General features: G+C 42.4%; 2 protein-coding genes across 7 annotated transcripts in view; both read right to left on the bottom strand.

Annotated features, from left to right (window-relative positions):
- LOC6030844 (tyrosine-protein kinase receptor torso) overlaps positions 1–4,024 on the bottom strand; it is a 47,042-nt gene extending 43,018 nt beyond the window's left edge. Inside the window, exons 1-4 of one of the 6 annotated variants that reach the window (XM_038259252.1) lie at positions 3,917–4,021; positions 3,555–3,712; positions 1,731–1,970; positions 1,442–1,648 (exon numbers count right to left, since the gene is read on the bottom strand). In XM_038259252.1, the coding sequence (XP_038115180.1) occupies positions 1,442–1,609 (168 nt within the window). In that variant the 5' untranslated portion in view covers positions 1,610–1,648; positions 1,731–1,970; positions 3,555–3,712; positions 3,917–4,021. Of the gene's footprint in view, positions 1–1,441; positions 1,971–3,554; positions 3,713–3,916 lie in introns of all 6 variants that reach the window. The other 5 variants (XM_038259253.1, XM_038259254.1, XM_038259249.1 and 2 more) reach the window with 5 other exon arrangements.
- Positions 4,025–11,952: 7,928 nt separating this feature from the next.
- On the bottom strand, positions 11,953–25,604 carry LOC6030849 (dnaJ homolog subfamily C member 13). Its single transcript, XM_038258850.1, is given in 13 exon segments — positions 11,953–12,485; positions 12,545–12,803; positions 12,873–12,995; positions 13,049–16,470; positions 16,473–17,139; positions 17,201–17,369; positions 17,425–17,981; positions 19,492–20,286; positions 20,347–20,599; positions 20,658–21,253; positions 24,221–24,361; positions 24,426–24,858; positions 25,477–25,604. Coding segments are annotated over 12 exon segments (7,329 nt in total). The 5' UTR covers positions 24,645–24,858; positions 25,477–25,604; the 3' UTR covers positions 11,953–12,357.
- Between the last annotated feature and the right edge of the window lie 1,360 nt (positions 25,605–26,964).

The following is a 26,964-nucleotide window of genomic DNA, read 5'->3' as shown; positions in this document are numbered from 1 at the left end:
AAGACTTCCATGATTGTCATGATTTGTCGTTCAAAGATATAAATTTTGCGTCGCTTTCAATATTGTGACAAAATTCTTTCAAAAAGTTGTTTAGAGTAGTGCCCTAAACATGCCGATTCCTTTTGGTAACAATTTTCCCATTCCTTGTAAAGTTATGGAAATCATCATTAATCAATGATTGCCAACTAGGACGTCAATGACTGTGCCACAAAATTATATAAATTTTGAAGCACAATTGATTTAGATCAAAAATTGTTTCAGTGGCTTCAAGAAGGCAACAACCGGCACATGCTGATTTCTTTTGGTGGAGAAATTCGTTAAATTGAATGTAATACAGAATATTTTATAGTGATGATCAATTTTCTTCGAAAATGACCAACGGCTTCACCTTAAACAGCTTTTCCATACTCAAATATATTGATATAGTGAAAAAAAATCGAAGAAAAAAAAACAAATTATTCGCTCTACAGCATTTCCTTGGCGTTCTCGATTGCGAGATTCCTACTCGAAACTAGGTGTCCGAAGGCTTGATTGTTGAGGCAATTGCAAACCTCTTTTTACACCTGAGCTTTCATCCACCCCGGGATACGAACTGATGACCTTTGGATTGTTAGTCCTACAGCCTATCAGCGACTCCACCGAGACAGGATCCAGGGAGACGACTCCTACACCTGGACTGAGCTAACGACCTAACCTTAAGGTTAGTCCGGTGCCAACATTTACTTCCCGTCCGACGGAAGGCGCGATCAGACAAATCTCGTCTCGAAAAATGCCACCGGGACCGTCTGAGATCGAACCCAGGCTGACTGGGTGAAAGGCAATCACGCGTACCCCTACACCACGGTTCCCGGCATAGTGAAATAGTGAAGAGAACCTTAAATTTAAAGTAAATTACTAGAGTAGAAATGAGTGAATTCAAATTGAAAATTGTTTTCTATGAATGGAATAATCTGTTCATCAACAAAAAAGTTCTATTTTGCCAGCAATTATGCAAGCTTTGTTGCAATTCCACAGTTCAGTGCAGCGGAAATAATTCTCTTTCTGGCATAGGAGCAGGGGGGCACAATGGCCCGCCTAAGTAAAATGTGTCAAACCCCATAGAAAAACATACAAATTTATGAATTTAGTGTAGTATAAGCCTTTGGGATGTTCCCTTCAATGTTGTACGCTTGGTTGATGATTTTGTTTTACTTAAAACTATTTATGATGCAGGTTCCAGGGTGCGGGGCAGAATTGTCCACTTTGGAAAACAAGCCATCTAAAGTAATACAACGTTGAAGGGTGATAAGAAATGACTTGATGTTATTTGACGACTTTTGTAAGATACTAGCCTAATAGTTGGTCTAAATCCATTCTGCCTCCCTGCCCTACATTTCATGAGAGAAAATATACTTCATAGTAGAAAAGCGTCATAGTATTGACATTAAATATCGTTTTTTACCTTTAGGGCATCATCCTCCGTCAGACATTCAGCAGCACACGAGCCTATTCGGTACAGGTGCTGATCTTCCTGTTCATTGTGCAACAATAGTTTATCACAGTTGATATTGTTGGAGAAAAACACGGTGATGCAAAGAACTTGCACATATTTCAGAATTATCACTTGCATTTTTTTTTCCTCCTTGGTTCACCCTTCTTCGTAAGAAAACTAATTCAGCCAACCAAAAAAAAAAAAATGCGTTTGAGATCTACTGCACCACGTGACACACCTTTGAGCACATGTCACTAACCATTAAGAAGAATCTTACAAAACGCACATGTAATGATTAAAAACGCCACTGAACGAAGCACGTAACGCAGCTTTGTACAACTGCTGCTGGTTTAATTACTGGTGAGTATGCCTTTTTCTGTTTCGACCTGGCACAAGCTACGCACTGCAAACGAGCTTGTAATTGATGTTTACCGAACCTGTCACTAACGAGAGCGCAAGATTATCCCTGGAAGATGATGTTGGTCAATGAAGTTGGTTTCTGCAAATTAAAAAAAGAAAAAATAATAGTTTTATACTAGGAAATGATATTTAATAACGTCCTATACAATAAAACTTCTAACATTCAACATATTAAACCAGACAGTTAGTATTTTATCTTCGTCGTCGGAAGCGTCGTTAATTGTCAATTATATTCAATCATTGAATAAACCGAGAAGTAAACAGTATATGAACACCGGTTACAGTTTTAAATCGAGTCATTTTCAATTATCACATTTGACTTTGTCATGCATTTAAGAATGAATAATATTCAATTATGCGACCGTCTGACAATTTTCAATACTGTTTTTGTGTGAAGAGTGAATAATACAATTTTAATAAATTTTGAAATAGAGATATATAATTATTGCAATAACATATTATTTTGCTTTTATGCGTACTCGTACTGTGACCTATTTTTGCATTATTTAAAAAAATATAAATCCTTTTGGTGGATTTGTCTTCCAAAACGAAGCAAAGAGCACAGCAGTGGATAAGATATCCTTTATCGATTCTGCATACAGATGAAATGTTTTCAACGCAATGCAATTTTTTCACACCTCGTTAACTTTTTGTTTAATATCAAGGTTGAATAATTATACGTATGGCTTGAAGGTTTTAGTTTTACCCTTCCATTCCAAAATTTGAAACTATAGGACATTGAATTGTCAATTTTCTGCAAACGAGTCAGTTTCTCAACCATACAAAATGACATTTTGAAATAAATTCGGTTGTGTCCAAAATCAACTCACAGTTTAAAATATTTGTGTTATGTTTTTTTATGTTTTTTCGAAGGGTCCTATAAACATATGAAACACAATAGCTTCTAGAACCTTACAAAAAAAAACTCTATAAATGGTTAAAATTTTCAAAAGTGAAACTCGATTCATTCAAACGAGGCAATTTGGAAACGCCTTCTTAGAAAACAAAATGAAAGTCTTTTTCATTTGAAAAAAAATCGTGAGGTTGAATCGGATTCGCGGTACATGACAATATTTTGAAACACACATTAAAATTTCGTAATAAACGTTTGTAACACAATTGTTATTTTGCACAACAATCGAGTTTGATGGTAGCTTTAGTTGTATATTCGCAACATCAATTTACGCTCTGATCTATTCAAAAGGTCAAATGGTTCTCAATTTCAGTCCTCAGAGTCAGAGCACCCAGTTTCAATGTTTCATTTGGTGGCAGTTATTGTTCACAAAACGATAAAGAGCACGGCACAGTATTATACGGAGAAAAACTAGAAGACATTCCAAGCCGGGTAAGATTTTGTTTTAGACTGTTGGTTCCTGGGCAAATTTGTCTAAAGATTCAAGTATTTTTCATTCAAAACGAAAAACACCTAAAATTTTACTATTTTTTGTCAGTTAGAAACAACAACACAAACCGTCATTTATTTTACACTTATGTCCAAAAACAACAAAGGGAACACACATGGCCACACAACAATAACTACTTAGTCAACTATTTAGTCCTCTAATATAACACATCACATTTCAAATCGATTTATAATTTTTCGCAAAAAATATACCCGCTCAACACAGAAGACAAAAAGAATAATTTACATAAAAAAGCTTACCTTGTGTTCCACTATTTTAAACAATGCGAGAGTATCCAATAATGTTTTGCGAAGATTTGTTTTCAAGAATTCTGATTGTAATGTTAGGTTACATTTAGCACGTTATTTTGCTTCCTTCAGTACACACTGTACCTTTCTTTGACTATCCATTTGATACTCTGAATATTTATTTCACCCCGATTAATTCAAAAATTTAAATTCAACTTTTGTTTGCGGTGATCGGCCTTGTTCCTTCACTATCCACACTGTTGTGTTGATTTGTTCACAGCACATATTTTCCGATTTGCTCTACAAATCTAAACACTGTTTCCACTCTGCCGAAAAAAGATATATTCAAAAATTGTAACGATTGGAGCGAGCACCACCAATTGTGCGAAGGGCCTGATCACATTACATAGTAGGCCATACACGGATGTTAGCGCGCACGACCAACTATATTTTTCAGACCGGCTACTTCGATTACACGCACGATACTGACTGCTTTGATTGGACATTGGTTCGATGGATGGCCTGCCGATAGGATATGGATGGATATATGGGCACATGTGTGTTCACTGCAAGTGACACACACAAATTAATCTTTGTCCAACACATGGACACACGGCGTGTTTAAAGGGATACTTTAGGAAAATTATGTTGGTGCTTTAAACCATACAAATGAATTTCTAGAAGTATCATATGTCGTTATTATGTTTTGAATACTTGCCCGAGATACTATGTGTGGACCGTTCTCTGAGCAAAATTGCTTTAAATCAACGAATTATATTAGGTTTGGCTTCAGAAATTCAAGGATTTCAAAGACTCTTCTGGTAACATATTTTCATTTCTAGATTAAATGTTCAAGAGGTTCTATCTGCATAGGAAACCCATTTGAAAGAACACTTTTTAAATTTTTAACTTTAAAAAAACATTAAATTCTTTAAAATTTAGTTTGTGGTATACAATTTGCTTGGTTTTCTTTTACAAAAATGCACATGTTAATGTTACAATTGGCACGTATCGGGACATGTTTTAACAATTTTTTTATTGATATCGGTTAGAAATGACAAAAAACATCAGAATTAATTAATTGATTTCCAACTTTAAAGCTTTTAAATACTCAAACTCAACTTGAAAAAAAAAAATTTCTCAAATATATTTGTTGTTACTTTTTTTGTATGTCATAACAAGGCAGTGATTATTTTTTTTTAATTGAGCATTTTATGAATTCGTTGTTTCTTCTTTTTCATTACATCCCCCCCTTTGACTTATTTTCAAGAGCTTCAGCGTGTTAAATAAGATTTTAAACGCAGAATCAGTTGATTAGATTTTTATTTCCATGAACATCCATTTTCATTTTGAAGTTTTTTGAAAAAAAAAATTTGCCCCATAAATTTTCAGGCATTTTTGAAAGGAGGAAAGGGACAGGGTAACATTAACTTTGAAAAATATTAGCAACGACCTTATGTTTGAACACATGTAAATATAAACAGATTTTTTTTTTCAAACATTTTTTTCTCAAAGAACCATTTCAGTCTACTTAAAAATATTACAGAACTGAATAGAAACAATCCGTTTCAAAATAAAATGTGACCTAAAACTCCTTAATAATTATACAAAATATTATTATCTGCTGGCATATCTTTCTCAATTCGCTATACTGCCGTTCTATGCATAATTGTCCCATGTTCGAAAATGAGCAACTGAGAAAAACGCGATTGAAATTTTTGGACCGTTTTTTGTGTTTCTACGCATAATTAGCCCTATATATCCCTAATCGCCCCAGTTAGCATAGTTAGTTAGTTGTCTTTATTCAGTTAGCATTTTAATACTGTTATTAGTAATCCTCTTGCTTTACAACAGGCACACAAAACAGAATGCGTCGTAAAACTTATGATCCCGCGATAGAAAATTCTTGGTAGGACAATTATGCGTAGAAGTGTAACGATGGAATAAACAGACTTGGTGTTGTTTTTCATGATTTTCCGAACAAAGTACTAGATTTTATGTGTTTTTCTTAGAGTATACCTTACAGTAAACTTGAAAATGCTAAAAAGTTAGAATCGTCAAAAAATTACATGGGACAATTATGCGTAGAATGGCAGTATAATATGTTCTAATTTATTAAAGAAACTCACCTATTCAAAAATTATTTTGATTTTAAAATATATATGAATGAAAATTTTAATAAATTTGTCAGGAGATGAAACAATTGCAATTTTTTAACTCAATCCCTTCAGAATTTTCTTGAAAAATAATTATTGCTAAAAAATTTAATCTATATTCCAAAAACTTGAAAAATTGCTTGTAAACTTTTGAATGACGTTTTTTTTTTCCTTGTGAATATGCCTTGAGAGACTTTAAATTACATATTTGACCAATATTCGACCCCCAATAAAATGTTCCGAACCAAATTTACCAGATTTCTAAATTTCTTTGAAATAACCTCAAAATCCAAGCTGGAAACCTCAATGCGATCGAAAAAAAAAATCATTTGTACAATTTGCCATGAAAATACAGCAACAGATTGACCGGATAGAAATTTGTGCATAAAACACTGCTATACTTAGAATATTTAATCAATAGGTTCCGAGCAATGTATTGCTGTGTTTTCATGACAAATTCCCGTTTCTAAAAATGTATAACATGACGGGTTTTGTTACAAAAAACACCCTTCTGTTACAACCTTTTTGCCTTCCTCACTGAGGTAAGGCTATAATCCTGCTCGAAAAATGAACTTTTGATAAACAGCTCGTAGACCTATATTCATGTATACCTTTCGACTCAGAATCGAAAACTGAACAAATGTCTGTGTGTGTGTGTGTGTATGTGTGTGCGTATTCCCCTTGATGCTCAAAATTCTTGCCAAGTTTTCTCGGCACTGACTGATCCGATTTGAGTCAAATAAGTTGCATTCGATCCGGTTTGGTGCCCCATACTGCACTATTGAATTGTTTGAAGATCCGATAAGTAGTTCAAAAGTTACGTATAAAAAAGTGTCAGAGTTGCGAATCGGATCTCACATAAATGCACGTAAACTATGTCCAGGCCCATCACCCGACCCATCGTTGGTTAGGTTATCAAAAGACCTTTCCAACGAGTCCAAAACATTGAAGTTCTGGCAACCCTGTCTCAAGTTATAACCACTTAAGTGATATTTAAGTACTTTTTTGAAGCCGGATCTCACTTAAATGTATGTAAACTATGTCCGGATCCATTATTCAACCCATCGTTGGATAGGTAATCGAAAGACCTTTCCAATGAGTCCAATACATTGAAGATCTGGCATTCCTGTCTCAAGTTATGACCACTTAAGTTATATTTATGTACTTTGTTGATGCCGGATCTCACTTAAATGCATGTAAACTATGTCCGGATCCATCTTCCAACCAATCGTTGGTTAGGTAATCAAAAGACCTTTCTAATGAGTCCAAAACATTGAAGATCTGACAACGCTTAGTCTCAAGTTATGACCGCTTAAGTGACATTTGTGTATTTCTTTATTGAGAAACAAGCCTTACCTGACAAACTTCGTTCTGCCGTTTTCGTTTGTTGACGTTTTTTACTTTTTTGCTTATTCAGCCTCCTGTGATCAAAACTTGATTTTAACCTTTCCCATACAATCTGCAAATTTTCCAGAATCGGTTCCAGAGTGCCCAAAGTTGTAGCTTTTTGGCGTAAGAACCTTCTTTGAACTTACGAACTTACGATACGAACCCAACGCAACAAAGAGCACCTCGATCGGACGTTCCGTGTTGAATTGATTCGCGTTGGAACAAAACCGTCGAAATTTTGTATATATATAGAAGATAGATAGAATTTGTGTCCAAACCCATCATATCACCAAATATTGGTAAAAAGTGAGGAAGGCAACAACCACATAGGTGGATTAAGTTAGTTTTTTAGCATAACTTTTAAAGTACTTTACAAAACCTCATAATATTAGCTAAGGTCTTGTGAGACCCCAAGACGGATCGAATGAGACCAGAACGGTCCAAATCGGTTCAGCCAGTCCTGAAATAATCGAGTGCATTTTTTCGGTGCACGCACAGGCATTTGCTCAGAATTTGATTCTTAGTCGCTATATCACGGTGTATTTTATCGAGACCTCAAAGATGAAAAATTCGGTATGTCTGATGTTTGGCACCGTGAAAGAAGGGCTCTTTCCCGACATTTTGCAGGCTATACCGAAATATTCCGTCGGGGGGTCTAGAGCAACTTTTTTTTTTGAAGATTATTTTTCGATTTTATGGGATGTTTGCAAACATGTTCAAGAAAGTCACAGAAAATCGATGCATTCATGTTGATATCACTCAAACTACTTATGCATATGCCTTGGGGACTCTAACCAACTATATTTTACCCATATTTGACCTCCACCGAAAAAAATCGAACCAAATTTATTACATTTCTAGCTTTCTTTGAAATTACTCAGAAATCCAAGCTGGAAACCCCGAAACGACCGAAAGTAAATCTTTTCTTTGTACCATTTGTCATGAAAATACAGCAACACATTGCCCGGATACGAATTTGAGCATTAAACAATGCAAAAAATGGATTATTTATTAAATAAGCTGTTTATTACCCAATAGGTTTCGATTTTTTTTCATTCCTCTGCCACATCACACTATTACATTTTAAAACATTTTAGAATCAATCACATTGTAGAGAACAGTTTTCTGAACAAGTTTAGTAAACACGTATCAGTTTTGGCTCAATATAAGCAGAGATATGAGATTAAAAATATCTTAGTAGGCAGTGCCCATCATGTGAAAGGTATATCTCTGCTTATATTGAACCAAAACTGATACTTTTTTATGGAACTTGTTCAGAAAACTGTTCTCTACAATGTGATTGATTCTAAAATGTTTTAAAATGAAATAATGTGATGTGGCAGAGGATTGAATAAAATATTTTTGGAACCTATGGGGTAATGAACAGCATATTTATTAAATAATCCATGTTTTGCATTGTTTAAAGCTCAATTTCGTATCCGGGAAATGTGTAAATTCATGACACATGGTACAAAGAAAAGATTTACTTTCGGTCGTATCGGAGTTTCCAGCTTGGATTTTGGGGTAATTTCAAAGAAAGCTAGAAATCTGGTAAATTTGGTTCGTTTTTTTTTTGGTGGAGGTCAAATATGGGTCAAATATATTTGGTTAGAGTCCCCAAGGCATATTCATAAGAAGTTTGAGTGATATTAACATGAATGCACCGATTTTCTGTGACTTTTTTGAACAAACACCTTATAATATCGAAAAATAATCTTCAAAAAAAAAAGTTGCTCTAGACCCCCCGACGAAATATTTCGGTATACCCCGCAAAATGTCGGTAAAGAGCCCTTCTTTCACGGTGCCAAATATCAGACATACCGATTTTTTATCTTTAGTTTGTTCTAAAAAACACACCGTGTATATATACGTGAAGGTGGGTCTAGGAGGTCAAATTAAGAAGTTCATTTCTCGAGTGGCCTTTCCTCATTAAGGTGAAGTAGGCAAAAACTCTAGAATTGTACAAAGAAAAGATTTTTGGGTTATTTCAGAGAAAGCTAGAAATCTGGTGAAATTTTTTTATCGAGGTAAAATATTGATCAAATATGTATAGATGGCATATTCATAAGAAATTTTATGGATATGTACATGCATCGATTTTCTTCGAATTTTGTGAAGAAAAATTCTATAAAAACGAAAAAATCGAAAAAAATGTTGTTTTAGACCCCCCGAAGAATTATTTTGACGGACCCCGAAAATGCTAGGAAACAGGCATTTTTTCATGGAGTTCCGACTTGCCGATTTTTTTTGTCTTGAGTTTGTTCTAGGAAACACGCCGTGTGTTGCATTACATGTTGTGTTTTCTTTCTGTATAAAAAAATGCAAATCATTCTTGTAATTGTAGAACTGTAGAATTGTGGTGCTGTAAAAATAATGGTATAAAATTACAAAAAAAAATCAACGAAATTCGAAATGAACATGTAGTTCCTAAATGGAAAAAACCCCTTCTGGGTTATTACAGATTCGAAAACTAGATTAAAGTTCACTTCTGATAACATGTTTCACTATTCATTAACAGATGAGTAACACAAGTTTGGCAGATTTTTTAAAAAACTCTCTGTTTTATTTTTTCAAGGATTTTGCCTTCCTCACTGAGGTAAGGCTATAATCCTGCTCGAAAAATGAACTTTTGAAAAACAGCTCGTAGACCTATATTCATGTATACCTATCGACTCAGAATCGAAAACTGAACAAATGTCTGTGTGTGTGTGTGTGTATGTGTGTGCGTATTCCCCTTGGTGCTCAAAATTCTTGCCAAGTTTTCTCGGCACTGGCTGATCCGATTTGAGTCAAATAAGTTGCATTCGATCCGGTTTGGTGCCCCATACTGCACTATTGAATTGTTTGAAGATCCGATAAGTAGTTCAAAAGCTACGTATAAAAGAGTATCAGAGTTGCGAATCGGATCACATAAATGCATGTAAACTATATCCAGACCACTCACTCGACCCATCGTTGGTTAGGTAATCGAAAGACCTTTCCAATGAGTCCAATACATTGAAGATCTGGCAACCCTGTCTCATGTTATGACCACTTAAGTGATATTTATGTACTTTTTTGAAGCCGGATCTCACTTAAATGTATGTAAACTATGTCCGGATCCATCATCCAAACCCATCGTTGGATAGGTAATCAAAAGACCTTTTCAATGAGTCCAATACATTAAAGATCTGGCAACCCTGTCTCGAGTTATGACCACTTAAGTGGTATTTATGTACTTTTTTGAAGCCGGATCTCACTTAAATGTATGTAAACTATGTCCGGATCCATCATCCAACCCATCGTTGGATAGGTAATCGAAAGACCTTTCCAATGAGTCCAGTACATTGAAGATCTGGCAACCCTGTCTCAAGTTATGACCACTTAAGTGATATTTATGTACTTTTTTGATGCCGGATCTCACTTAAATGTATGTAAACTATGTCCGGATCCATTATCCAACCCATCGTTGGATAGGTAATCAAAAGACCTTTCCAATGAGTCCAATACATTGAAGATCTGGCAACCCTGTCTCAAGTTTTGACCACTTAAGTGATATTTATGTACATTTTTGAAGCCGGATCTCACTTAAATGTATTTAAACTATGTCCGGATCCATTATCCAACCCATCGTTGGATAGGTAATCAAAAGACCTTTCCAATGAGTCCAATACATTGAAGATCTGGCAACCCTGTCTCAAGTTATGACCACTTAAGTGATATTTATGTACTTTTTTTTATGCCGGATCTCACTTAAATGCATGTAAACTATGTCCGGATCCATCTTCCGACCGATCGTTGGTTAGGTAATCAAAGACCTTTCTAATGAGTCCAAAACATTGAAGATCTGACAACGTTCAGTCTCAAGTTATGACCGCTTAAGTGACATTTTTGTTTTTTTTTATTGAGAAACAAGCCTTACCTGACAAAGTTTGTTCTGCCTTTTTTCGTTTGTTGACGTTATTGACTTTTTTGCTTATTCAGCCTCCTGTGATCAAAACTTAATTTTAACCTTTCCTATATAATCTGCAAATTTTCCGGAATAGAGGAGAAAAGCAAATCGCGACAAAATTTTGAGGCTAGGAATTTTGACAGGTATGATTTTCATAAAGTATTCGCCTCCTTTTCTTTCCCACAGAAAACTAGGGACAATATAGCTGTCAAACTAGGCCAAAATGTTAAAGTCACTCACAAAATGAACTTTGAGTGATTTGAGTTCATTTCTGACGTCACGATTTTCTCCTCTATCGGTTGTAACTTGTTTGCACTCACGAACTTACCATACGAACCCAACGCAACAAAGAGCACCTCGATCGGACGTTCCGTTTTGAATTGATTCGCGTTCGAACAAAACCGTCGAAATTTTGTATATATATAGAAGATAGATAGAATTTGTGTCCAAACTCATCATATCACCAAATGTTGGTAAAAAGTGGGGAAGGCAACACCCACATAGGTGGATTAAGTTAGTTTTTTTAGAGATGTTGATTTTGTCATCAAATGGGCATGGAATTCTAATTTATAGGAGTCGTACCGGAGTTAACCAAAGTTTTCCCGAATCGAAGATTTTTTTTGCCGCCTGACTTTAAGGATTTTCATTTAGAAAAGCATGCAATTTCACGTTTAAAAGCGTAAAATTGTCAGTGGGACCAAAATTTCACGCGTTCCGCAAAATCGTGAATAACTGATTTACCTACTATTGACCAATGAGACAAACAAGAGGCTCGTAGACGGGTTTATATTTATCGGTCTATTAAGCTCATGCTCAAGTACCATGCGTTTCCTTAAACGAGAAGCTTCTTGTGAGCTTTCAAGGAGACGCACGATACACTTTGATAAAACTTGGAAACGGCGTTTGTGATACATGAGCAAAAAAAAAACGCTTGTTTCTAGTTTATGCTTCTGTTTATTCTTTTAAATTATATTTTAAAAATATCACAATATAATAAAAATCCATTATCTCGTTTAATATAATTTGCAGTTATACTTTATAAGCTATTTTTTCTGACGTTACAGTAAATTACAAAGTAATTCACCTTCCATGATATCTCATTCGAAATACTTCTCCTGCCTTCCCGCTTACCTTACACAGCGACACGCGACGCGACTGCAACCGCGCTCTGATAGTTGTAATGGTTTTTCATTTTTGTATTGTTTTTTGTTCAGTTCATTTACACCAACATTTATATAGCAAATAGATAAAAACTCTACAGCGACTCTAGACGAAATGGCGACCCTGGTTGAAGTGTTTGTTTGTGTTTGTGGATTCTGGATGAGATTGGTGTGTGAGTTTACGAGTCGTTGCTGCTGGTACGGCTAAAGAGTGGATCGTCACGATCGATCGGTGGCGGTGAGGTGAGAACTTCCACATTTTTGGCCGGTCCCTGGGTCAGATAGCCTGCGGTGGTGTTGGGAGCGCCTGGAAGAAAATGGAAATGTTACAATGTCTTTTGAAGATCAGTGTTTGCTGGAACGAACCCGTCAAATAGCCCCGCACGTTTGTGTCGGTGATGAAGAGGTCGTGCTTTTGGTCCCGGTATTCGGCCCATACCGGGTTCTGGTTGAGGATGTGCGCGACCCGGTCGCCGTACGTCAGGTTGGATGTCATGGCTTTCAGGGCGGCCACGATCTGGGCCTTCACCATGGCCGGATTGCTGGTGGCCTCGATGCGGCTCTCGAGCAGGTTCAGCAGGTACGGAATCAGCTGGCACTCGAGGGCCTGCCGGATCAGCGAGTCCTTTGGGGAAAAGGAGGGTGGGCTTGAGTAAAGGTTTTTTCATCTAGATTAATAGCACTGTGAACTTACGTGTTGACACTTGAACAGTCTGCTCATCGTTTCGCAGGTTGTGGCCACAAGCTCGCGGTGGTTCTCCATGCAGGATTTGAGGGACAGAATGCAGTCGGTTTGGGAGATGGCACTCACGCAAATCTGAAGGCAAGACTTTATTAGTGTTTGTTTCGTCAACGTAAGGAAAACCTTACCTCAGACAGTGATAGCTGGTGCAGCACCGTAAGGGCGCTCTTTGGCTGAACCGATAGTTGGCGAAAGAATTTTGGAATGTGTCCCAGCACCGGAACCGAGTCCGCCAGGTTGGGCTGAGCGTTCAGCAGCAGAACCAGCGCCGTCGTGGAAATGTCCAGCACGTTCTTGTCGACCCCGTTGCGGCTGATGTTGTCCACGATAAAGTCCAACAGATCGGCGAGGAATTGCTTGGGTTTGCGCAGCGTCCAACCCGGGTTGGAAATGTACAGCCGCAGGTACACGCCGGACACGACCAGCTCGCTGGAGATGATCTCCGGCAGCACCTCGGGATCACGCCACTGCACTTTGGAGTTGCGCTTCTGCTGCGCGTAGAAACTGTCCGCCATGTCGTGCACGGCGTCCGACACGCTCGTTCGTATCCGATCGTTCCAGATCAGCTCCGGATGCTCGTGGGTGGACTCGTACATCTGGACCGCCACCGACGGCGAATCGATCATGGCATCTAGGAATACTGGCGGTAAATACTTGCACACGGTGATGCGAATCTTTGGTCCACTGAGCTTGTCGGCGTTCATCTTCGACAGCAGTTCCGCGCACATCTCCCGGATCTGCGGATTGTTCGAGTTGCCAAACAGATCCAGCAAGTAGATGACGGCCCCCTTCGAGTGACCCTCCTTGATCATCTTCGGCACGTTCAACAACCCAGAAAGTGTCTCCAGCACCTTCAGCTGCATATCGCGCAGGTCCTTGTCTCGCAGCGCCACCAAATACAGCCCAAAGATCTCGCACGCCGAAATCTCCGTCACGCACTCCTTGTTGCGCGACACCAGACAGACCACCTCCAGCGCCAGCGACTTCAGGACCTTGTCCCGATCGCACAGACTCGACGACAGGAACCCAAACAGCATCTCAAAGTGACCAATGCACTGAATCTCGACGTTGCTGTTGGACTTGATGACCGCTATCAGCGCCTTCAGCGCCATCACGATGTGGTTGATCGCGTTCGGATTGGACGCAAAGTCGTAAGTCTTGTTGTCACTACCGGCGCCGCCTTTCCCACCACTTAATTGACTTCGTTGCTTTGCTCGGCTGTACTCGCTCAGTACGGTACTGAAATCCTTTTGTTGCTGCTGCTGACCAGCATTGTTGTTGATAATGTTGTTGTTGTTATTGTTGTTCACTGGGACATTGCTCTTGGCGGGGACTAGAGGTTTCCAGGCCTTGGTAGGGATCAGGATGCCCTGGCTGTTGACGGAGGGTGGCGGAACGGTGGCCGCCACCGGTGACGCTGCCATCGGCGGAGGAATGGGTTTTACGTTTTTCGCCGACAGGTGATTGTAAGCTTGCTTAAGGAACTCCAGCAGATCAATCACGAACGTCTTCGGATTGATGATCGGGAACGTGGGCATTTCGTTGTAGATTCGGATGAAGATGCCGCCGATTTTAAGCTCGTCCCGGTGGGCATCGAACGAGAACGCTCGCACCAGCTCCAGGATGTCGGCCACGTCTTCGTACTGCTCCTTGGACGCGTTCGTGCGTTGAAACTCGAGAAAGTCCATCAGCTGGGCGCGGGTTCCGTTGTCCCAGATGAGGTACGGATTGCGCGTGTTCGAGTTGAGCAGCTTCAGCACTTCCGTGTCGGCATCCGTGACGAGCTTGTGCGCGACGAACGGCGTCAACAGACCGTCCAACATGGTTTTGACCGGGACGTTGGCCGCGGGTGCGCTGGATATTTTGTACTTCCGGTTGCTGAGTCCCTTCTCGGCTTCTGGCAGTTCGTCCGACTCGGATGCGACGGATTGCGTCTCGGGGGATGTCTTGTCCTGTCGAATGGTCGTCACCGACTGGATAAGGCTGGAATTGTTCTGGATGATGTTGGACGCGTTCTGCGTGTAGGGCTGAGTTTGCGACAGAGAGTTGCTCCGTGCGGCTACCTGCTGCTGGGGTGAATCACTTCTGGACGTGGGATTTGATTGGGCAATGGGTTTCACCACGGATTGCTTGGGATCGTCCAACAGGGTGATGTGATATCCGGCCAGAGCTACACATGCCAACAGCGACAGTTTGGCCAAGTTGTTGGACACTTGCTGCGTGTTGGACTTTTCTTCCGTGCTCACTCCACTCTCGTCCAGCGTGTAGTCGTAGTCGAACATGAAGATCATCAACGACCACAGCACACCATTCCGCACAAGATTGCACTGCAACTCGTAATTATTCGCAGCCAAACTCGTTACCAGGCTCACCGACAGCGAATGTTTGAAGTAAACAACCCGGCAGACGTCCACAATCAACTGCGGCAGTTCGAGGATCTTCTTGCGGCAGTTTTCAAACGAGCACGCCACCTCAAAGCACCGCGTAATGTTCGAAATGACCTCGTAGTGCAGCGAGTCCCGCTGGGAATCGACTCCCATGATCGAGACACAGCGCGAGTACGCTTCCAGCAGGGCTTCGATACCTTCCTCGCGACGCAGCTCTTCGGCGTTGAGGGCAGAACAGTGCACCGTGTGGTAGCACAGTTCCGAGGCGGCACTCAGCAGTGGCACGGTCTTCGAAAACAGTTGATCGTCCTTCGTCTCCAGCCGGATCGTTTTGATCAGCTGTGGATAGCCGGCGTACTTGTACGGTCTCAACACTTCGGCATACCGATCAAACAGGATGCTCTGCGCGCGCAGTATGAGCACAATGTTGTTCGGGTTGGGACCGTCGCTGCTGCTTCGTCGCGAACACAGGAACTCGTACGCCTGGTTGACCCGTTCGAACTTTTCCCTTCCCTTTGGATTTTTGTCCGGATGATACATCTGTGCGAGACGGTAGTAACTCTTACGTATCAGCGACTCATCCGGCTGAGGATGCTTTGCCAGATCGATGCCAAGATCTTGGTAGGCCTGCGTTACGGTCATTTGCGAGGGCTTCTTCTCGACCTCTTTACGCCACGCGTCCAACGTGTGCTTCAACAGTTGCACCGGATCCGGAATGGGCCAGTTCGGGAACTTCCGGATGTCGCACAAGTGCCGCAGGTAGAAGATGTGACAGAACAGCTCGTTCTCCAGCTGCGGATAGCTGATCACCGGAATGGCCAGGTACGGATACCGTGCCATTGTGTGACCCTTCAACTTTGGCGTGAAATCAGCAATATGAGCGGAAATCTTCTCGATCAACATGCGACGCATTTCCGAACTCCAGATCACCTCCGGCGTGTCAAACTCGCCCAGGAACGTTTCGGCAAACTTTTCCGCGCTGTGATTCTCCAGGAAGCAAACCATCGCCTCCGGCAGCAACTGACCGAGAATGCTCCGGTGCATGATCCCCGACTGGGAAGTCGTTTCTTCGCTGCGGAACGCCTGCTTCATGTGGGTCATTTTGAGGAACCGAGCGATAGGCAAAATGTTACTTCCGGTGTACATCAACATGAAGTAAAACACCCCGTCAAGTACACCTTGGACATTTCCGGATTGTCTTCCATGATTTGACACAGCAACGTCGCAACTCGCTCGAGCAAACCCGGATCGTGGGTCAAACAAACCTGCACGATGTGCGGCAAACAGATAAACTCCGACAATTTCCGGGACAACCGCGGCCCCGGAATAAGAACGGCCTCTCCATCGCGTGCTCGACTGGGGAAGAAGCTGGTGCACTTGATCAGAATATCCAGCACGTGCTGCGCCAGCTCCGTTTCGTTGTACAACGGCGACCCTTTCGCCATTAGACACCACTTTAGCTGCGGAATCTGCTGCAGCGATCGCCACCCGTCCATTCCCACGGCCCAGCAACGTGTGCGCGGCGTCAGCACTCCCTTCTGCCACAGATCCTTTAGCTCGGAGAACGTCACCGGACCGCACCGTTCCGGCTTTTCGTTTTCCCGCTCCACGTTGTAGTACCAGTCCTTCTCTTCGTGCATTTTCATGTTCGGCCCAGCCTCGATCACGTTCGTCTTGGTGTTGGGTATGGCACGGCCCGTGTGCAGGTGCGCCAGCGTCACCAGATCTACAAGGCAGTTGACGTGGTCTACCAGTGGACGGCAGTTTGATTTGTGGAGCACGAGGTTCTTCACCAGCCCGATCAGTGCGTCGCGGAGCGCTGGCGAAAGGCACTGAAAGCGGAATTGGACCTTAATTGACGTTCTTTTGAAACCCATTTCCAGAGTTACTCACCCGATCCAACATTTGCAGAATGTACGTCATATCGCTAAAATATCCAATCTCCTCGTAGTACCGTTTGTACACCTTGGCCAGCGCTTGCAGCGAAGTCACCGTCAGCTGATCGTCGTTTAACCGGTTCCGGCACAACACCCTTCGATACAACGCGTTGAACAGCTCAATGCTACAAAGAAAGCGATTAAATTGATGTCCATCAGCATAGAAACCACCTTCCTTACGGATTCTTCACCAGATTCTGCGGCCAGTCGTCCCGCTCCAGCAGCAGCCGGATGTAGTAGTCCCCGATCTTGATCTCGTCCGCCAGACACTGGTAGTGCACTTCAAACTCCTCGTAGTTCCACGCCACCAGCATGCTCCCAGCCAGATCCTTGTCCGCGTTAAACTGCCGGATTTCGTTCTCCAGTGCCGCCCGCAGCTCCTCGCGCGTTTTGAGATTCCAGATCAGGTTCGGCATCGCGTGGTTCTTGTTGAACTGGTAGAAAAATAGCGGCAGGTTGATCACCTCGTTGCCGGTTTTCTTTTTCTGGCGCCGGTTACGCAGCACGATCGGTCGGTTCTTCTGCGACTGCTGGATCTTTTCCTGGCGGTCGATCAGATTCAGGCCCCAGTGCTTGATGCCTTCGAGGTGCTTCTCGAGCAGATAGTTGAGTCGTTTGTTCTTGCTGGAATGTTGCACCGCGAGCTTCAGGTTGTCCCGGAAGTTCAGTTTGTCTTCCTCCACGTCCTCCTTGGGGACGGGATCTTCGCTCTCCAGGAACGACAGCAAACCGGCCGGCTAGAACAAAAATAAATACAAATTTATAATTCACTTTCTGAACGAAGCTTATCTATAGAGAAAGCTATCGATTTAGTGCTTAGAACTTTGTAATCTGGTCACTTTTACAGAATTATCTGGTTCTTCGATGACTCTTCGATGCGATGGGTCAACAAGTTCGACAGCCTAGCTCCGATTTTGCACGCTACCAGAAAGTGATACGACTCGATGTTGGTCCTTTGTACAATCGGACGTCCATCATGTCCGAGAAGTGATGACCGCCCACCAAAACGCGTCCAATTCGGGTGGCGCCACGTTGACGGCATCATTGCCTATGACAGGATGGAAGAAGGCTTCTCTTCCGACCTGCGCGTTTGTGTCTCCAATGACTATTTTCAGGTCGTGCTTTGGGCACTCTACCTGGCAGGTTCTTGCGTCTTTGCCACACTCAGTCAGGCACTCCACTCTAGACACTGACGGCAGAGGAACTGGGAGAGGATAAGCGTGATGCCGCGGTAGTTGCCTGTGTGACTGTGGAGCGTCCTCGCCAGTTTCTCTTCTCCATATTTGAAGAGCTCACCGAGTAACCTATCATTGCCAGCAACTCTGTTATTCTTCAGCTTCCTGATTTTCCTCTTTACCATCTCCAGATCAGGTGGCTGATCATCAGCTGCGGGCGCTCCAAGGTCGATAGCTCGGAAAGCTGCTCCATTTCTGCGCAGTCTCGGTCTATCTGCTGGTGCTTCTCAAGCTTGAAAACCAAAAAAAAAAATCAAACCATCCACATTAACGACCCCCGGGTCTTTTGTGGTCTCTATTGCAAGTTTCCCCAGTGTTTGAACTGACGACCTTTGGATTGTGAGTCCAACCGCCGCCAGCGATTCCACCGGAATAGGCTTGGTTTGGTGTGTTGTTTGTACTTATGGCATGGAGACGACTCCTACACCTGGAATGACTTAACGGCCTAACAACCAAGGCCGGGACCGACATTTTACTTCCTCATCCGATGGAAGGTTGCAGCTTGAAAACCGCGACCTGCCAATTCCGAGCCTGCCTGTATCGTTCCACGTTCCCTCTCTTCGCCTTACGCAGCTTCTTGTCGTAATCCGTTGGCACTCGTCGTCGTACTACTCATCTCGCCTTCGGCACTCTACAGAGGTCCTATCGATACGCTCGTAGAAAGCGTCATTAATTCTCAACACGCAAATCTGGTCATTGATCATCTTCCACTTGAAGACTCGGTTCTGTAGTAGATGTGGTACTTTAATGAGGTGTTGACGATGGGGTCCATCGCCATGAATTCTCGCTCTCTTTTACCGGGCCCAGAACTTCCAGGATGGCGACCACATACACGTTCAGTCTGTGCAGCCTCTTCAAGAGATCTTTGGACGTTTCAATCGCTTGCTCTGCTGCTGATTTATCCGTCATAAAGTTCTACTTTTGTTTTTCTGAGTTGGTGATTTCTTTGGTATGCCGCCTAACCAAGGTCTGTGAATGATGCAAAAAGTAAATATTTGAACGCAATACTTACGAAAATTCTCTTCAGCAGGTTCAGTGCTTCCTTGCTGTCGGTTATCCACAGTCCCACCAGATGTCGCGACAGCTGCCGATGGGTGGCCATGGTGGTGTCGTGCGACGGCGTGTACAGCGCCACCAGCAGGTGATGGCACAGTGCGGCCTCGTCGAGCGCTAACGTTTGCATTTGGTTGGAGATCGCCGTGTCGCCTTCCTCGATCAACGCCCGCATAACTAGCCCACTACCCTTGACGATGGCCAGCGACGGATGCTGGAACAGCTTGTACAGTGTCCGGCCACGGGTCGCCACCATCTCCAGCAGCATGTCAAACTGCTTCCCGTCGGTAGTTTCACTGTACGGAACGCACAGGGCAAACGTGAGAAAGTCCAGCATGGCCGACAGAACCAGCGCCCCCGAGCCGAGATTTACGTGCTTCGTCCACATGTCCAACAACTGCTCCAAAAAGCCCTTGGAGTGCAACAGCGACGATTTGTTCATTTGCTCTTGCTTGAGGTCGTACTCGGCGTGCATTGGATGCATCAGGGCGTTGATCATGTCGATCGAGGCGTACGTCACGGCCAGATTATTACGCTTCAGGGCGTGAACCACGCGCAGCCCGATGGCCTCCCGGAACCCCGGCTGGTTGGTGAAGGCCGCAAAGCCCACTTTACTGGCCAGCAATCGTCGCAGCACGTGGAAAGACGCCTCCAGATCAACGTTGTTGAGCTGGTTCAAGTCTTCCTTCCCGGCACCGACCAAGGCCTGCAACGCACCACCAATGAGTCGTTCTTTGTTTTCGGAAAACAAGCTCTGCAAGTAGATAGCAACAATTAGAAATAATTCAACCCAACAACAAATCAATCAACTCACCTCCTGCGTGACGCTGTAGTTCAGGCCGCTGTACGGAACGTTCGCGTTGAAGCGCTCGAGCACGTCGAACCGCTTCACCGGGTACTGGTAACAGTTGATGATGTACTTCAGCAGGATCGCCTCCGACTCCTCGTCCACGGGTGCCGTCAGCGGACCGACCCGCTTGCCACGCGGCGTTCTAGTGATGCGCACGTGCACGTCCTGGTTGCCACACGAACGCACCGAATCCAGCAACGTGGCCAGCAGCGAGTCACTGGAAGAAGCAGCAAAACTCTTCATTTCAAATAAACTAAGAAACTCTTATAACTCACCGATCATTCGTCAGATACGACCTCGTCAACCCGTTCTTGTACTCGATCGAGAATTTCTGAATATTATCATCGCACCGGATGAGGGCAAAAATTTCCCCCAGCGGACGCAACGTGCACACACTGTACGTCTGCGGATCGCGCTCCAAAATAGTCGTATCCGTGAGGCACAGAATCCTCCGCATCGGCTCCGAGTGACGGGGTGTAATTTTTTGCACCATAAACTCCGACAGCGAAGTCTGGTGCTGATCGCCACTAAATTTCCCGAACCGCTCCCGCTCGAACTGATCGATCGAGATCTGGTTCTTCAGCACCTTAATCTCAATCCCCAGGTTCTGCTGGGCGTTGGTCACAATCATCTGCACCACGTCAAGATGGTTCGCGACCCGGAACAGATGCAGCCGGCTGTGGCCACCGTACGCCAGCACGATCCCATTGCTGTAGTCCTGGATGCCGATGATGCCGTCGATGTCCTTGTAGTTGTAACTGGCCAGTACGGTGTTGGTTGTGGGGTCAAGTTGATCCAACGAACAGGGTGTCACTTCCAGCACCGTTGGCAGCGTCGTGCCCGACCAGTGGTGCTTGAAGGCGTCAAATTTCTGAAAAAACATCAGAGAAATTGAAGAATTTTTAAATTTTTAACTCAACAAGATTGCACAAATAAACAAAAGCAGCCAAATGTGTAAATATATAAGTTTGACAAGACATTTTTGAATATTTTTGCTTGTGTTATCGGTTTGATTCCAGCAGGTTTGAACCGTTTCTTAACTAAGAATGAGATCAAAGGATTTTTGCACCAAGTTGATTTTACTTAACGATTTTACAACTACATTATCCAGAACTGAGATATTGTGTAACTTGTTCGGACGCATTAAACATGTTATATAATTATATGTGATCAAATCACTGAAGTATCTTGATGAAACATTCAAAGATAGAGTAAGAATATAGATACTCAAATTTCAAATGCCAATATCTCAGAAACAGTGTTGTAAATGAGTGATAGGAAAAACACTCATTTGAAGATTCCTGCACCAAAACATCAGAAAGTATAGCAATCGTCACTATAACTTCTTAATCTCTTTCCCACAATCACGCACACTCGCCGAAGATTCTTTTATTTTTTCAAAAAAAACCACAATAAAGAACGCGAGGGGTATGTTCCATGTTTTTCCACTAATTTTATGCGTAAGGCCGATGCAAATATTTTTCGAAGTTTTTGTCCCACGGCTCTGGCCGGGGCCGAGATGCAAAAAAATAAAAAAAAATATTGAATCATTTGCATGGAAAAAGTGTTTTAAAATGCATTGTACACTAGTTCAGTTGTTTTGCAATCATTCATTTTCAAAAAAAAAATGAAAGATTCGACGAAAACTAAAATTTTTGCAAAAAAAAAAAACATAAACATCAAAAACTTTCAAAATTTTTTAGGATTTTCAAATTTAAAAAAAAAATATTTAATAAACATGCTAAAAGTGATTCTAAACGCAGGGAAACGCATTTTAAATTGATTTCAGCTCATTCGCAATTCGCAATTTTCAGTGTAAGAACGGGCATTGACCAATCTTATGCACTAGGTTCCCGATGAACATACACCTACATCTCACCAGTAGTAGTAGTCAACTGAGTCAGTACGAGCAACACGCTAGAACACGCTTTGAGTGTTCGTGCCAGGCATGCACACCTTCTTTTCCGGTTACGCATTTTAACTCGTCCGGGGGTGGTACATTACGTAGGGTTTGATGTTAGTATAAGCGCCTAACCATTTATAGTGTGCCTATCAACTTTCATTAAACCAAAAACTGTTTTATTTTTAGTTTGAATTCAAAAACTAGTTGTTATTTTACTGTGTATTGTTTTCTTCTGAAATCTTTCCTAGTGTTGAGTCGTGTTTATATGTTGCTATTTCTTTTGTCGCAAAAACATTAGGCAAATGATAAATAGACTTGATATTAGTAGTACATTAAGGAAAAGTATATTTTAAGGAAAAAAAAACACAAAGTTTGTTACAGCAGTATCAATTGATAAAAAAAAGAGAGGAAAAGCTTCGAGAGATAAGAGAATTAAAAGTTAGTAAAATCAAAATCAAATGATGGATATTAAATAGAAGAATCAGTGAAGAAGTGACAATCAATAGAGCAAAATAATAGGAGATAGGTGGTAAATGAGAATGATGAAAAGAGAAACCCCGTTGTGCGATGTTTCAGGTACATCCACAGCAGTTGACTCAACATACTGCGAATCAAAACAATACCGTCTACAATCACAAATTACTTCCCTTTCCCACATTGTCGCGCCCCTTTCTTTTAGCCGTCTCGACTCTGACCCGCGGTGGTCAAAGGTTTACGATCCGTTTCCACAGGCCACCAGCTAGGTCATCATGAAAACCAAGCCAACGTGGAGGTAAGAAAATAGGACACTCGCAAGGAACCAGAGCTATGCTGTTCTGATCAAGATAATTCGGATGATTTAACAGAACTACGGATGTAGTTAGTTACGCTCCTTCCAGGATGTTCCTTACGTGGACGTCAACCGAAGAGCACGCAACAAGGTCAGTGCCATTGCATGCTCTTAGGTATCAATCCTTGGCCTGCAATTTTCAGTGTAATTTATTCTAAAGAAATCTGCATTTTTCTTCTACACACTGTAAAATCAGCAATTATTTCATTGAAATACATTATTAAAGTTGCAATACAATCAAATAACATACAGATCGACCCGTGATCTTCATCAAACACGAAACGACACATCTTTGGCACCATTCAATTCGAAAAATATTAAGGAAATTTATCATTATTTGGAATGTTGAGGATTCAGTTCTAAATCTACCTAATTTGCAGATTTTCACATTGAAGCTTTTCCTATTATGCTATGTATTACTTGGTATAGTTTAAAAAACAACATTAGGTGACTGATAGATTTAATGATTTTTCCCTTATATCCCAATTTTGCAATATTTTCAATTTATAGTCCAAAAGCATGTTATTTGTATTTTTTTCGAATAGTAGAATGAATCGTCCCAAGTGTTAGTACACAAACATTCAACTAATGCGCCCTCGTGCAACTCTAAAGTCCGAATAAAACCTTCTTTTGTGTGTCTTTCAAAGCCAAAACAGAAAACAAAATTAATAAACAAGCCCCTTCGACCGCGCCGCAATCACTCACATTGGACCCGATCTGCCCCAGTTCGCTGCCGGTGGCGGTGGCGACGCTGCACGGCAAACATTCGGTGACCCTCGGTTGCAACAGCAGCGACGACACTAGGATCCTAATCCAACCGTTTAGCCTGACATTCAACGCGGGTGACGACAACGATGACGATAACCGGAAGGACTCAGTAGGACATTCTACATCATCCTGCAAGCAGAAACAGAGCCCAGAAGTGGGCGGGTTCAGTTAGACCGATCGGGAGTGGGGTGGGGGAGTGGATCGAAATGTGTGACTAATTTTGTTCCGGAATGCCAGGCTAAACGGTTGGAACTCTAGGGTCCGCCAAACGAACAGAAGGAGAGAAAAAAAGCGAAACGTAACGTGATGGTTGGCGATTACGCGCTTCCGGTACGTACCGTAATATGCTTTGGTTTGTCGGAAAATTCCTTGTAATACTTTAACAGTGAGGTGAGGATTTCACTGCGGTACTCCGACGAAAGCTTGATCGTGTCGACCTTTTTGTCCTTGCGCAGATTCAGCACAAACTCGTACGCGGTCTGAAAACGAGATTGTAGGTTTTAGTGAAGTTGACAGCTTTCAGATCAGACCAGCAACACTCACATTCCCCGACTTGTTGGGCAGCACGCTGACCACTTCGTTGTACTGCCACCGGTTGGTGAGATCGAACTTGTCCAGATTGTAGGTGGAAACGCCGGTGGAACCGATCGAGAAGATTCGCTTGTACTTGCCCTTCCACGAGTGTTTCGTCACCAGAAAGCACTCCAGATCGACATTTTCCCGAGCGCCCGACGCAGCCGAAGCCGCTGTCGCGGAGGCCATTTCAGCTGCTGATAATCAGGGCCACCGCCGCTGCTGAGTCATAAATGATGCCCCTCCGCCGTGCGCGTTAGCTAAGCTCGTATGTCGTTTTTACGGTCAATTTGCTATAGCTGATAGTGTTCGCTGCCTTCTCTGTCGATGCCGATTAGTGGTACAATTCTGCTGGTTTCTCTTACGCGATGATCATCGTCGAGCTCAGAGGCATTCCATGATGCTGTAAAAAAGAAATGAAAAAAAAAACATGGTTAAGCTAACCGCAAGAGAAGCCAATGCGGGAAGAAAAGTGCAACCGAATCAGTTTGACCGTCGACGACGTGAGAAGATAAAAAAGAAACATTTCCACAGAGCAAATCAACACAACTAAATAAAACGACCGACATGGCGTAAATACTATCGATGTGTTGTTTATATGGCCACACAATGCAAGTCTCTGTCCGTGGGACCAACCACAATTTCGCAAGCCATAATCAAACGATTGTTACAATAATATTGCACTTAACCCATAATCCCCAAAAAACCAATACAATTTGTTTTTATCCCAAAACTGATAACAAAAACAGCACTATCAAAACACAATCCAAGTAACCAGAGCACAAAACAGAGAATGCAAAAAAAAATCTGATTAGCAAAAGGGGAGTCAGCAGCAGCAGAAAAAAAAGCGAAGGAAAAATCTTCTCTGCCCGAGGAGAAAAAAAAATGTCCAAACGTCAAAGTGGTTGCAAAATTGCACTTTTTCCGCACAAAAACCACCCCCGAGTAGCAAATTTCAGCACCCACGAACGTAGAACCTCGTTGCCCACAAAGTGCGCATACTTTCAGAGCGAATCCTCACCGAAATTTAGCCAAATTTGCGAAATTTCTACGCGCACTAAAACGGGCTAATCTGGCGAAAATGAAAGAAGATTCCGAACTTTTCATGACGAGGCGGAGGAGCGATCGGAGTGTCGTCCTGTCAGTGTGTGTTTGTGCGGCAGATGACGTTTGGCTGTTATACGAAGTAGGGTACCTTCCTTTTGAAAAGAAAAGTTGAATTTCGTATAACAGTTTTTGTTTGCAGCAAGCAGATTACACGCTAACCAGTCGATCTCAATTTTGAGATGAACGTCGCAAACCGGCTAAAAGTGAAACCACTCAACGTTGAGATGAGCAACTCGATCTCAATTTGAGATCAGATATGCGATATCAATTTTGAGATGCGTTTAGGACCGGAAAAATCGCCGGGAAAGCAGAAAAACGGTTCTGGGAGAGCCCTTTTGGTGTTTATCAAGGAAGATCAATAGAGGAGAAAATCGTGACGTCAGAAATGAACCCAAATCACTCAAAGTTCATTTTGTGAGTGACTTTAACATTTTGGCCTAGTTTGACAGCTACATTGTCCCATGTTTTCTGTGGGAGAGAAAAGGAGGCGAATACTTTATGAAAATCGTACCTTTCAAAATTCCTAGCCTCAAAATTGTGTCGCGAGTTGCTTTTCTCCTCTATAAAACGAAGGTAACCCTGAATACATTTTCTTTATTTACAAGGTTTTATAGGGGTTTTCCTTGAGAAATTGTGGCAGTGCAAATGAGTTGGAGAGGTCTTCCGAACCTCCTTTGCGCGTCTTATTGTGTGTTTGGGCGACGTCGTACTCAGCCGGAACTTTGTGAGAGGGAGGGGAGGGGATCCAGCCTCCAGCAAGGATAACGCCGGAAATTCCTTCTAGGACCGTGTGTGTCACAGCACAGTAAACGCCTTCGTGGGTTGCAGAGTTTTACCGGCGCAGAAACGATCCCGGCAGGGCACTGCGAGGTGTTTGTGGCTGTAAGAAGTCGTGGTTGTCATTTTCGATAACTGTTCAGCACCAAATTTAAAAATAGGGGAAATCTACCCATTTTAATCCTAATAAGCGGTCGTGTTTGAATGATGCTGGATAATCTAGAGTCTCCCTTGAATTTTACTAAAACCAAGTACACCAACGAGTAGAGCAAGTTTTTGTGAACATTTCTGTTTATTTTAACTTTCACTAAAAGTTATTCTATTTCTTTACCAAGCATTTAACAAAAAAAATTCTCAAGGGTATTCTAATCGAGGCGAATGCATTGGGCCACGCCCATTTTTCTAATATCGGCTTAGTTCTTTTTTCTTCCAACACTCTGTCGAGTGTTGCCATTTGCGCTGACAGTTCAAACGAACACTCACGAAAAGTGGCATTTATAGGGAAAGTTTCCTGGCATCGCTGGCTGTGCTGCTGGTGGTGTTGACGGCCAGCCTTTGTTCTTTTTTGCCTTCGTCTCTCGCTCGGTTTTCTTTCAGCCTTCGATTGGAATGCAAAGTGAAAATT

This window comes from Culex quinquefasciatus, chromosome 3 (assembly GCF_015732765.1).
Source record: "Culex quinquefasciatus strain JHB chromosome 3, VPISU_Cqui_1.0_pri_paternal, whole genome shotgun sequence".
Classification (NCBI taxonomy): domain Eukaryota; kingdom Metazoa; phylum Arthropoda; class Insecta; order Diptera; family Culicidae; genus Culex; species Culex quinquefasciatus.
The sequence above is the reverse complement of the archived record's forward strand: the minus strand, read 5'-3'. Positions and strand labels throughout refer to the sequence as shown.